This window comes from Salmo salar, chromosome ssa21 (assembly GCF_905237065.1).
Source record: "Salmo salar chromosome ssa21, Ssal_v3.1, whole genome shotgun sequence".
In the NCBI taxonomy this organism is placed as follows: Eukaryota; Metazoa; Chordata; class Actinopteri; order Salmoniformes; family Salmonidae; genus Salmo; species Salmo salar.
In genome coordinates this window covers 21,991,544-22,004,046 of record NC_059462.1, presented here as the reverse complement: position 1 = coordinate 22,004,046, position 12,503 = coordinate 21,991,544, and the positions used below count along the sequence as shown (strand labels likewise).

The 12,503-nt window shown below is 42.6% G+C and overlaps 1 protein-coding gene across 5 annotated transcripts; it reads right to left on the bottom strand.

Moving 5' to 3' along the window:
- Positions 1–170: 170 nt before the first annotated feature.
- slc35a5 (solute carrier family 35 member A5) lies at positions 171–12,216 on the bottom strand. Of its 5 annotated transcripts, none has more exons than XM_014164309.2 (10): positions 12,121–12,216; positions 10,768–10,925; positions 10,590–10,688; positions 10,330–10,463; positions 10,181–10,248; positions 8,986–9,174; positions 8,570–8,767; positions 8,285–8,412; positions 7,615–7,883; positions 171–1,733 (listed from the first exon to the last, which is right to left on the bottom strand). In XM_014164309.2, exons 2-10 carry the CDS (start codon positions 10,904–10,906, stop codon positions 1,665–1,667), a joined length of 1,293 nt encoding a protein of 430 aa, XP_014019784.1. In that variant the 5' UTR covers positions 10,907–10,925; positions 12,121–12,216; the 3' UTR covers positions 171–1,664.
- Positions 12,217–12,503: the final 287 nt, after the last annotated feature.

Here is a 12,503-nt window from a genome sequence, read left to right as displayed (position 1 = left end):
CGGAGTTAATAAACATCTCAGTAATTTGTATAAATGTCTAGTCAGAGGTTCTTTACGCACACAGTAACCATTTATTATACTACACCACCCCCTGTTGGTTAAATTTGAACATGACACAGATCAACAGAATCTGCGTTTACCTGCTGGGTGTCAGTAAGCTAGACAAAATATGGTATTTTTGGCAGTAGTTTTTAATGTTCATTTAATAATTGGTTGACTGTTTGTGTGAGAAATTGTAATTATGCACTGTGTCATAAGAATAGTAATATAAAGAACCAGGTGTAAATTGCCTTACAGCTTAACATAATTTTACTGAATTCATAAACTTTATTTCACAAGTATCTATTTTGATTACATGATAGAAGTGTAAATTATATGGCACAAAAAGCATGGACCGGAGAGGAGTAACACTGTTGAACACATGTAAACCACTAAAGAAGCCAATTATCTTTCAGTGTGTAATGTGAAACACAATCTTACATGTTTTACCGTCCAGATTGGGTTTTCTGAACGTAAAATGGACTGAGACCAGAACAAATCACATGGTCCGTGTGCTAGTACTGTATGGTCTTTGTGAGTACTTAATAACGGTAAGACAAACTGAGTAGTTGGCCATTAGAAAAACTAATTTAGCTCCCAAACATCCAACAGCCTTCAGTAGATTTCTTAATAACCACCAACATAATGCAAACAAATGTATAATAAAAACTGGTTTTGAAAAACAGAGACAAAATAAGATCATAACTGGCAGATATGAACTTCTCAACATCTGACAGCTGTAACCCTTGCCACTGTGTCAATAACAGCAATAGCATTATTTTAAATACAACAACATATACAAAATTGTATATTTAGCATTTCTTCCATTACAATATTATTTGTATAGCATACTTCATACACAAACAAGCACATTTCTGAATAGTAAAGAGGTCAATGGAACGCAGACCTTGGGGGATAGAAGAAGGACGCCGGATTGGCGCACATTCAACAAGTCTATCTAACAAAGTGAATATTTGTGAACAGGCCCCACAATGTGGTTACTAAAATTGGATTTTGATATATTTGCCTGTTTTCGCAGAATAACATTCAGAAGTTGTTCATTTTCAAGTTTAAAAGAAGTGACTGCTAAATGCTAACTCCCGTTCGTATAAGCTGGTAGCATAGCTAGCGTATAAAAATCGGTCATGGTAGTCAAAGTCGTTTTTAACTGCACTGCAGTTGATTGGTGACAATGACATGAACATGTATTGGGGTTGACATCCATACACGCATTATACTCAACATACAGTAGTGTGGAATACACATAAACAATAGCCTAAATGTAGGATAATTTTGCTGGGGGGCAATGAGGAGACTCAGGATCTTTTCCCCATGCGTTTCCATGGCATTTCCATGTTTGTGTCAAGTTCCATTGACCTCTTTACCGCATCTATGATGTACAATAAATTATGACAATCACAGTAGGCCAACAAAACCACAGGCCAAGCTGCTCTGATGTCATAATACACAGCATGTCCATTCTGATGTCAAAGGCTGAAGATGTCACAGGCCAGGTTATAGCAAAGTCATAATTCAGGACTGACAGTTTGTCCATTGTGATGTCACAGAGCCAGGCATTCTGATGACATCACAGGGTTGAGCAATTGTGAGGTCATAATGGGAGGCTAGACAGACTCCTCCTCTGATTCACTGTCTGTGTTTGGCTTGGTCAGCCTCTCCAGCTCCTCCCCATCCTACACAAACACAAAGGAACCATGGTGGAGATTAGAGAGGAATAACACCAGAAAGACGAACATCTGAAAGCAGTGGGTGGATGTGGTGTGTTAGCGTTTACCTGCTGGGTGTCGGTGAACAACAGCGATTAAAAACCATGTAGAATCTAAGGAAGGGCATTTTACATGATTTCACTATTCAAATAATATCAGGATATTTTTGGGAATATCAGGATAATTACAGTGGGGGAAAAAAGAATTTGATCCCCTGCTGATTTTGTACGTTTGCCCACTGACAAAGAAATGATCAGTCTATAATTTTAATGGTAGGTTTATTTGAACAGTGAGAGACAGAATAACAACAAAAAAATCCAGAAAAACACATGTTAAAAATTGATTTGCATTTTAATGAGGGAAATAAGTATTTGACCCCCTCTCAATCAGAAGGATTTCTGGCTCCCAGGTGTCTTTTTATACAGGTAATTAGCTGAGATCAGGAGCACACTCTTAAAGGGAGTGCTCCGAACCGCAGCTTGTTACCTGTATAAAAGACACCTGTCCACAGAAGCAATAAATCAATCAGATTCCAAACTCTCCACCATGGCCAAGACCAAAGAGCTCTCCAAGGATGTCAGGTACAAGATTGTAGACCTACACAAGGCTGGAATGGGCTACAAGACCATCGCCAAGCAGCTTGGTGAGAAGGTGACAACATTTGGTGCGATTATTCGCAAATGGAAGAAACACAAAAGAACTGTCAATATCCCTCGGCCTGGGGCTCCATGCAAGATCTCACCTCGTGGAGTTGCAATGATCATGAGAACGGTGAGGAATCAGCCCAGAACTACACGGGAGGATCTTGTCAATGATCTCAAGGAAGCTGGGACCATAGTCACCAAGAAAACAATTGGTAACACACTACGCCGTGAAGGACTGAAATCCTGCAGCGCCCGCAAGGTCCCCCTGCTCAAGAATACATATACATGCCCATCTGAAGTTTGCCAATGGACATCTGAATGATTCAGAGGACAACTGGTGAAAGTGTTGCGGTCAGCTGAGACCAAAATGGAGCTCTTTGGCATCAACTCAACTCGCCGTGTTTGGAGGAGGAGGAATGCTGCCTATGACCCCAAGAACACCATCTACACCATCAAACATGGAGGTGGAAACATTATGCTTTGAGGGTGTTTTTCTGCTAAGGGGACAGGACAACTTCATCGCATCATTTGACGGGGCCATGTACTGTCAAATCTTGGGTGAGAACCTCCTTCCCTCAGCCAGGGCATTGAAAATGGGTCGTGGATGGGTATTCCAGCATGACAATGACCCAAAACACACGGTCAAGGCAACAAAGGAGTAGCTCAAGAAGAAGCACATTAAGGTCCTGGAGTGGCCTAGCTAGTCTCCAGACCTTAATCCCATAGAAAATCTGTGGAGGGAGCTGAAGGTTCAAGTTGCCAAACGTCAGCCTTGAAACCTTAATGACTTGGAGAAGATCTGCAAAGAGGAGTGGGACAAAATCCCTCCTGAGATGTGTGTAAACCTGGTGGCCAACTACAAGAAACGTCTGACCTCTGTGATTGCCAACAAGGGTTTTGCCACCAAGTACTAAGTCATGTTTTGCAGAGGGGTCAAATACTTATTTCCCTCATTAAAATGCAAATCATTTTATAAAATTTTTGACGTGCGTTTTTCTGTATTTTTTTGTTGTTATTCTGTCTCTCACTGTTCATATAAACCTACCATTAAAATTATAGACTGATCATTTCTTTGTAAGTGGGCAAACGTACAAAATCAGCAGGGGATCAAATACTTTTTCCCCCCACTGAATAATGACTCTTTTGGTCAATTAGAATGACGCAAATGCAGAGGTAAAACAGCAGAAGGCTGTTTTTCTCCGTAGTTTTGGGTTAAAGCAACAGTAAAAGAGACGATAGAACTTATTGTCTTACAAAAAGGTTCTGGTGAGTGTTTTGCATTGATCTGTGTCAGGTCTTCTGGAAACTGTTAGGGGCTCGCCAGTAATTGCTATTTGAAGTGGCGAAAAGTGGCAACGCACAGTTATAAAAACAACATTCAAAAGTTTATTTTATGAAGTATTTAAAATGTCATGCTATATCCTTGTAGGTAACAAGGATAATCTAATTTCATTTATAACAAAGCCTTTTCAATCTCAAAATAGGGCTACAATAAATAAAAAATGTAAATGAACACTCACTCAAGTAATCGAATGCTAACGTATGTTCAGATATCCTGATATTCGATTAACCGTGCCCATCCTTAGTAGAATCGACAGGAAATTAACGTCCAGAGGCGGTGTTCTGCGATGAGAGGCGATAGGACGGCCACACACTGTTTTTAAGTACCCTAACCGTCCATTGCCCTGGTGTGCTTCCCCTCTTTATGAGGGATTCTCACAACACAGTCTATGTAATGTCTTTTCACATTTCTGTGTTTACCTAATAGCCATTTCCACACTAAGGATTTGAGGAAGGTTTGCTGATCCTAGATTTATGTCTACAGGCAACTTCCACACAGAGCCTCCATAGACAGACAACCTCCTACTGATCATCATACTCTAACCAACCTAATTTAAGACATCTATGTACCTACTGTAATGCAGTTAACCAGGGCTAAGGCTGTGGTGGGAATCTAAACTCTGTTCATTACACAGAATCCCATTGGTTTCCCCACAGTCTAAATCATTATTACACACAAATGAGAATCATGGTTGCCCTCAGTGTGCATGTGTGTTTGCCTGTGTCACACCGAATATGTGTGAGAGTGGGTTGTGTTTATGTTTGGGTTTACACACACACACACACACACACACACACACACACCTTGTCAAAAGTTTTAGAACACCTACTCATTCAAGGGTTTTTCTTTATTTTTACTATTTTCTACATTGTAGAACAATAGTGAAGACATCAAAACTATGAAATAACACATATAGAATTATGTAGTAACCAAAAAAGTGTTAAACAAATGAAAATATATTTTATATTTGAGATTCTTCAAATAGCCACCCTTTATGACAGCTTTGCACACTCTTGGCATTCTCTCAACCAGCTTCATGAGGTAGTCACCTGGAATGCATTTCAATTAACAGGTGTGCCTTGTTAAAAGTTAATTTGTGGAATTTCTTTCCATCTTAATGCGTTTGAGCAAACCAGTTGTGTTGTGACGAGGTAGGGGTGGTATACAGAAGATAGTCCTAATTGGTAAAAGACCAAGTCCATATCATGGCAAGAACAGCTCAAATAATCAAAGAGAAACGACAGTCCATCATTACTTTAAGACATGAAGGTCAGTCAATATGGAACATTTCAAGAACTTTGAAAGTTTCTTCAAGTGCAGTCGCAAAAACCATCAAGCTCTATGTTGAAACTGGCTCTCATGAGGACCGCCACAGGAAAGGAAGAACCAGAGTTACCTCTGCTGCAGAGGATAAGTTCAATAGAGTTACCAGCCTCAGAAATTGCAGCCCAAATAAATGCTTCACAGACACATCTCAACATCAACTGTTCAGAGGAGATTGTGTGTGAATAACGCCTTCATGGTTGAATTGCTGCAAGGAAACCACTAATAAAAGGACACCAATAATAAGAAGAGACTTGCCTGGGCCAAGAAACACAAGCAATAAAAATCAGACAGGTGGAAATTTGTCCAACCGCCGTGTCTTTGTGAGACGTGGTGTGGGTGAACGGATGATCTCCGCATGTGTATTTCCCACCGTAAAGCATGGAGGAGGTGTTATGGTGTGGGGGTGCTTTGCTGGTGACACTGTCAGTGATTTATTTAGAATTCAAGGCACACTTAACCAGCATGGCTACCACAGCATTCTGGAGCGATACGCCATCCCATCTGATTTGCGCTTAATGGGACTATCATTTTTCAAGGACAATGACCCAACACACCTCCAGGTTGTGTAAGGGCTATTTTACCAAGAAGGAGAGTAATGGAGTGCTGCATCAGATGACCTGGCCTCCACAATCCCCCGACCTCAACCAAATTGAGATGGTTTGGGATGAGTCGGACCACAGAGTGAAGGTAAAGCAGCCAACAAGTGCTCAGCATGTGAGAACTCCTTCAAGACTGTAGGAAAAGCATTCCAGGTGAAGCTGGTTGAGAGAATGCCAAGCGTGTGCAAAGATGTCATAAAGGCAAAGGGTGCCTACTTGAAGAATCTCAAATATAAATTATATTTTGATTTATTTAACACTTTTTTGTTTACTACGATCCATATGTGTTATTTCATAGTTTTGATGTCTTCACTATTATTCTACAATGTAGAAAACAGTCAAAATAAAAACACTTGAATGAGTGCATTAGGAAAGTATTCAGACCCCTTGACTTTTTCCACATTTTGATAGGTTACAGCCTTATTCTAAAATGGATTAAATAAACCATTTTCCTCATGAATCTACACATAATACCCCGTAATGACAAAGCAAAAACAGTTTTTTTGAAATTCCTTATTCACATAAGTATTTAGACCCTCAAGATTGAGCTCAAGTGCATCCCGTTTTCATTGATCATCCTTGAGATGTTTCTACAACTTGGAGTCCACTTATGTCAAATTCAATTGAATGGACATGATTTGGAAAGGCACACACCTTTCAATATAAGGCCCTACAGTTGACAGTGCATGTCAGAGCAAAAATCAAGTCATGAGGTCGAAGGAATTGTCCGTAGAGCTTCGAGACAGGATTGTGTCGAGGCACAGATCTGGGGAAGGCTACCAAAAAAATGCCTGCATCATTGAAGGTCCCCAAGAATACAGTGGCCTCCATCATTCTTAAATGGAAGAAGTTTGGAACCACCAACACTCTTCCTAGAGCTGGCTGCCCGGCCAAACTGAGCAATTGGGGGAGAAGGGCCTTGGTCAGGGAGGTGACCAAGAACCCGATGGTCACTCTGACAGAGCTCCAGAGTTCCTCTGTGGAGATGGGAGAACAATCCAGAAGGACAACCATCTCTGCAGTACTCCACCAATCAGGCCTTTATGGTAGAGTGGCCAGACGGAAGCGAATCCTCAGTAAAAGACACATGACAGCCCGCTTGGAGTTTGCCAAAAGGCACCTAAAGGACTCTCAAACCATGAGAAACAAGATTCTCTGGTCTGATGAAACCAAGATTGAACTGAATGCCAAGCGTCACGTCTGTAGAAAACCTGGCACCATCCCTACGGTGAAGCATGGGTGGCAGCATCATGCTGTGGGGATGTTTTTCAGCGGCAGGGACTGGGAGACTAGTCAGGATCGAGGGAAAGATGAACGAAGCAAAGTACAGAGAGATCCTTGATGAAAACGTGATCCAGAGTGCTCAGGACCTCAGACTGGGGTGAAGGTTCACCTTCCAACAGGACAACGACCCTAAGCACACAGCCAAGACAACGCAGGAGTGGCTTCGGGACAAGTCTCTGAATGTCCTTGAGTGGCCCAGCCAGAGCCCGGACTTGAACCCGATTAAATATTTCTGGAGAGCTGAAAATAGCTGTGCAGAGATGCTACCCATCCAACCTGACAGAGATTGAGAGGATCTGCACAGAAGAATGGGAGAAACTCTCCAAATACAGCTGTGCCAAGCCTGTAGTGTCATACCCAAGAAGACTTAAGGCTGTAATTTCTGCCAAAGGTGCTTCAACAAAGTACTGATTAAATGGTCTGAATACTTATGTAAATGTTGTATCAGTGTTTTTTTTTTTGAATACAATTGCAAATATGTCTAAAAACCTGTTTTTGCTTTGTCATTATGGGGTAGTGTGTGTAGATTGATGAGGGGGAAAACGATTTAATCAATCAATTTTGAATAAGGCTGTAATGTAACAAAATGTGGAAAAAGTCAAGGGGTCTGAATATTTTCCGACTGCACTTTATACATTCAAGCATGTCCTCACCCCTCGCGACCTCTGCAGCACCTCTCCGTTAATGACGCGCAGCTTCTCGCGCTGCAGGACGTACTCAGGATCTTTGGGCCGGCTGGCGTTGTAGACAAAGATGGCGAGCAGCACCACGGGCGCCTGCAGGAAGAAGTCCAGCGAGGGGTGGAAGTCAAAGAGGAAGAGGGACAGGGCCGTGACCAGGACTGTAGTGATCTGGCCTGTCAGCACGTGGAACATGTTGTCTCTGAACTTCAGGATGAACGCCACCGACAGGCCCAGGGCAGCTTGGGATAAAACATTTGATATATTAATAATGTACATACTGATAATGATGGATCAATAATAATGCATTCATAATAAATCAACCTCAGGATGAACGCCACTGACAGGCCCAGGGAAGCTACTGATACATTTCGTAATGTATTAATAATAATGTTTATATTGATAATGATGTATCAATAATAATGCATTCCTAATAATTAGCCTTAGGATGAATGCCACCGACAGACCCTAGCTGTCAGGAATAATGGATCAATATATTAGTAATGAATAGTGTATCAATAATAATGCATATACCATATACACAGTATATACTGTACCCATTCATGCTAATGAATGAACCAGTCCTTTACATTGTATGGGGTTAATTCACCAACAGTAGCGCCAGTGTGTACATGTGTCCTACCAGTGACCAGCACCAGTCCCAGTGAGTAGACGTTGTGACCGTAGAGGAGGCCACAGCGGACGGTTAGACCCCTCGCCTCGCCCCCTAGACCCAGAGTCAGACCGTTGAACAGCATGCCAAACATGTACCTGCAACCACATACACAGGTTTTTAGACAGATGGGGTGTGGGTGTTTGTGTGTAGTTTGGTGGTTATTGGGATGTTTGAAAGCTGTGTGAATATGTGCGTGTGTGTCATATGTCTGCATTCATGCATGTGTGTGCCAACATTCACATGAGTTCTTACAGTTTGCTGTTCTGGATAAAGATGCTCTCTTGGAGCTGGTCTCCCTCCTTGAGGATCTTCTCGTTGTAGATGTTGGCCATGGAGGAGATAAAACACTGGAGCACCAGGAGGATGTGACCCATGCCCAGAGAGCGCAGGGTCCCCATCAGCCTCCCCCGCCACGCCTCAGCCTGTCCCGGCAGCACTGAGCTCCATGTGCTGGAGTTACTGGGAGGGAGGGAGGGAGGGAGGGAGGGAGGGAGGGAGGGAGACAGCAGGAACACTTACTTAGACTGACTTATTGACAGGGAAAGGAGACTTGTGGTGTCATGTAGGATGGGTGAAGATGTCCTAATACAGACACTGTACAGAGGAGTGCTGAATTCAACACTGACTGCCTCCCTTCCTCCTTCCCTCCCATCCATCGCTCTGACAACCTGTCGTTCCTTCGTTGCTCCTCTAGCTGTGTGTAGAGCAGGCAGCTGTTGGTGGGTGGGGAGAGGGGGCTGGGGTGGAGGCCCGGCATCGCTATGGCCCGTTGGCTGCCTCCCGACCCCGTCGTCAAGGAGACAATGGACAGGAAGAGGATGACCAGGGAGGCCCACTGCACCCAGGACAGGCGTCTCCTAGGGGGGGGAGCAGAGGTCAGAGATGAGCCCTTCGACATAGGCTGACCCTAAATGCTGATCTGAAATCAGTTTACGATTTTTCCTCAATAATGGTTAAAGCTGTTATTGTTTTTGTTAATGAAACGGAAGAGAGGTGCATCCAGTATTGTGGTAAAAAAAAAAATTAAAAATGTTGTTTGAAATAACTTTTGTTGTTGTAATATCGCAAACGGTAGTGCAAGATTCACAAAGTACAGATTCCAGCTTTAAAAAGGACCAATGCAGTCAAAAACATGATTTTCCTGTTGGGAGTAATACTGTGAAATTGTGAAAATGACAATAATGCCCTTTAAAGTGTCATTTTTTTATTTAACTAGTCAAGTCAGTTAAGAACAAATTCTTATTTACAATGACGGCCTACCCCGTCCAAACCTTAACCCGGACGACGCTGGGCCAATTGTGCGCCGCCCTATGGGACTCCCAATCACGGCCAGTTGGGATACAGCCTGGAATTGAACCAGGGTCTGTAGTGACACCTTTAGCGCTGAGATGCAGTGCCTTAGACCGCTGCACCACTCGGGAGCGCCACTAAGATCTGTTTGAAAAGCGCCTGAAATTTCAGCCAGTTGTGGTGGGATGTAGTTTTGAACTGTCTAGTGACATCATCAGGTGGTAAATTAGTTAATAGACCAATAAGAAAGAGTACCAAACCTCTCTGCCAATAACAACTAAGTTTCCCCTCACCATTCCCAGACAGTCCTAGTTAAATTGCTCCTTGCTAAAAAGCTATTTGTTTCTTTTTGACCATTTTAATAGAAAACAATCACAGTAAGGTACTTAATTGTTACCCAGAAATGATTTGATAGAGATAAAAACAGCTGCATTGGTTAGGGGTGTGTCAGGGTAAGCTGATCCTAGATCAGTAGTTAGTGGCACTCGAGGTAAAAGTTTTCCCTATCAGCTATGTAAACAAACATATAGATCCAGCACAGAACACTATGTCCAGAACAAAACTGTGACTTACTTCAGCACAACTCTGAACAGGATAGCTGTGGTCAGGATGACAAAATTGGAAAACAACACTGCCATGGCCTGTGGGGGAAAGGAATCAGAGACAACTGAGGCTTTAACATTAGCATTTAAAACACTGCAGTGTGTTATTATTAAACTCACAGGCTGTAGGTAGGTCATGACGTAGAAGATGATGAGGTTATCCAGAAAGTAAAGGAAGGCGGGGACCGACCACTTCATGAAACTCAGGAAGGCAGAGCCCGAGGAGCAGCCCAGCTCTCGGCATGAACGACCCTCTGGAATATATACACTTTAATCTCCCTTCTCTCAGGTACTTTCTTGCTCGACAACAACAACTCTAAACATTCTGAATTATGACATTGGACAAGATGGCGTCCTCTCCCTCAGTGGCCGTCTCTTACCTCTGACCATGACTCTGAGAGACATGCCAAGACAGAAGAGCAGCTTGAGCCCCTCTGCCAGCAGGTTGACAGACGCAGGGAGGAAGTCATACTTGTTCTCTATAGGTCAAAGAGAAAAAACAGTTACATAAAACCATTGATTCAAACTGAAGTCCATGAATGATAATGTAGTACTAACGTGTGTTGGCAGAGAACTTGAGCAGCAGGATGCGGGAGGTGCCCAGGGTGACGAAGCCCAAGCCCAGGGCCAGAGTGTACGCTGAGGAGCGGGAGCACAGCCTGGGACACAGTCTGGAGCACACACGGCAGCACACCATGGTGTGGGCTCACGGCTCACTGAAATACAACAAAACCACTGTGAGCTGGTATATGAGTGCAGGCCAAGAGCCGACATGTAGGCAGAGCACGCAGAGGTGGGAAAATAATAAGAAAAAAAACCCCAGTAAGAGCAGAGAAAACAAAGACAACAGCAGTGTCACACTGTGGTGTGTCCGCAGCACACACCACAGTGCTGAGAGAAACTGTTCACAGCCTAACCCACCCTTCTCTAACCCTGCTAGTTTCACATCACTCTCCATACAGTTGACGACAGCAATACATTTAGGCCTAGATAGTAGCCACATTTAACTCCTTCCAGTCTCCCTCTACAAACACAACATCCCAAACAGGTCGAGCTATTCTGCCCCTCTCTAAAAGCCACAGGACATGACCTAGGCTATATACAGTAGCTAGTGTTGTCCTTAAAGTAGCCACGGTTATCACCTCTTCGCGGAATCTTCCTGTTTGTCAAGCTGATTAGAAGCATGTGAGAGCCAGACAGGGCCAAACACAGAGGGTTTTCTTCCAGAGTACAGTTACACAGTTCAACTGCAGTTATTATTACATTAGCTGAAATGGTTGCTAAAGTAATGTGTAGTGTTTACCAAAACAAACAAATGAACAAAAGGTCACATTGTGGCTATTTTAAATGTTGAATAGAGGTCATGCTACATTTGCATTAAAACACCCTGTTATAGGACAAGTTGTATATGAAGACTAATGTGTGCATGGCATGTTTGCATATAGCCAAATGTAATGGCAATAGGCTTACTGTACTTTAGGACAATCTGTTAAATGCAGGCAGGGCTACACTAGCTAATGCAGGTGCATGGGCAAGTCATCAAACGCCTATCACAAACTAAAATGGATAGTTAGCTAGCCTAGTCATACATACAAGTCATAAATTTATCAAGCTGTATTTTGATTGTTCACATAAACTGTCACCACAATAGCAATTAACTAGATACATTACTTAGTTAGTTAGTTAGTTAGTTAGTTAACTAGCTAGCTAGCTTCATCCAGCTGCTTGATTTCTTGGTGCTGTCTCAAGAATGTAAACAACGCATACAGCACAGTCGAGCACTGCCACTGTGTCACTCACTCGAAAATTTCCACAAAAACTAAAGTTTCGCTATGAAGAGTAGGCTACGAAATCCTGGTGCTAAAATTCAACCAAAAGCAACAGTTTGTACTTAGCTAATAGAAATCGTACATTTTCTACAGCTTTCTGTCTACATATTGTAGACAGTCAAACTGCTTCGGGTTTTTGCTTCCTGGTAGCCTTGGACGCGCGCAAGCGCAATGGGTATGAAACGGGGCTTGGCGACGTCATGTTTTAACGTATTTAGAATATGCACTATTCAGATATCACTCGCCATTTCCTGGTTGCTAAAATTCTAATAGTTCACCTAATTTCAGTTTATGTGGCAAAACAAGCAAGTATAGTGTAGAGAATCATTGTATAATCTAAACCGCTGTGAAATATATTTTCCATAACCAAAAATATTGTATTTTCAGTTGTTTAACGCTGGTGTACAAAACCAAAAGTTAAATACACAAAATTGAAACTTAAAAACGGGACGGATAGAAATAGCG

Coding starts and splice junctions, on each gene's coding strand:
- slc35a5 (XM_014164306.2), bottom strand. CDS start 10,906: ATGGTGTGCTGCCGTGTGTGCTCCAGACTGTGTCCCAGGCTGTGCTCC. Junction 8,777..8,985: donor GAGCAACGAAGGAACGACAG/GTTGTCAGAGCG, acceptor CCTCCCTCCCAG/TAACTCCAGCACATGGAGCT. Junction 8,413..8,569: donor TTTATCCAGAACAGCAAACT/GTAAGAACTCAT, acceptor ATGTGGTTGCAG/GTACATGTTTGGCATGCTGT.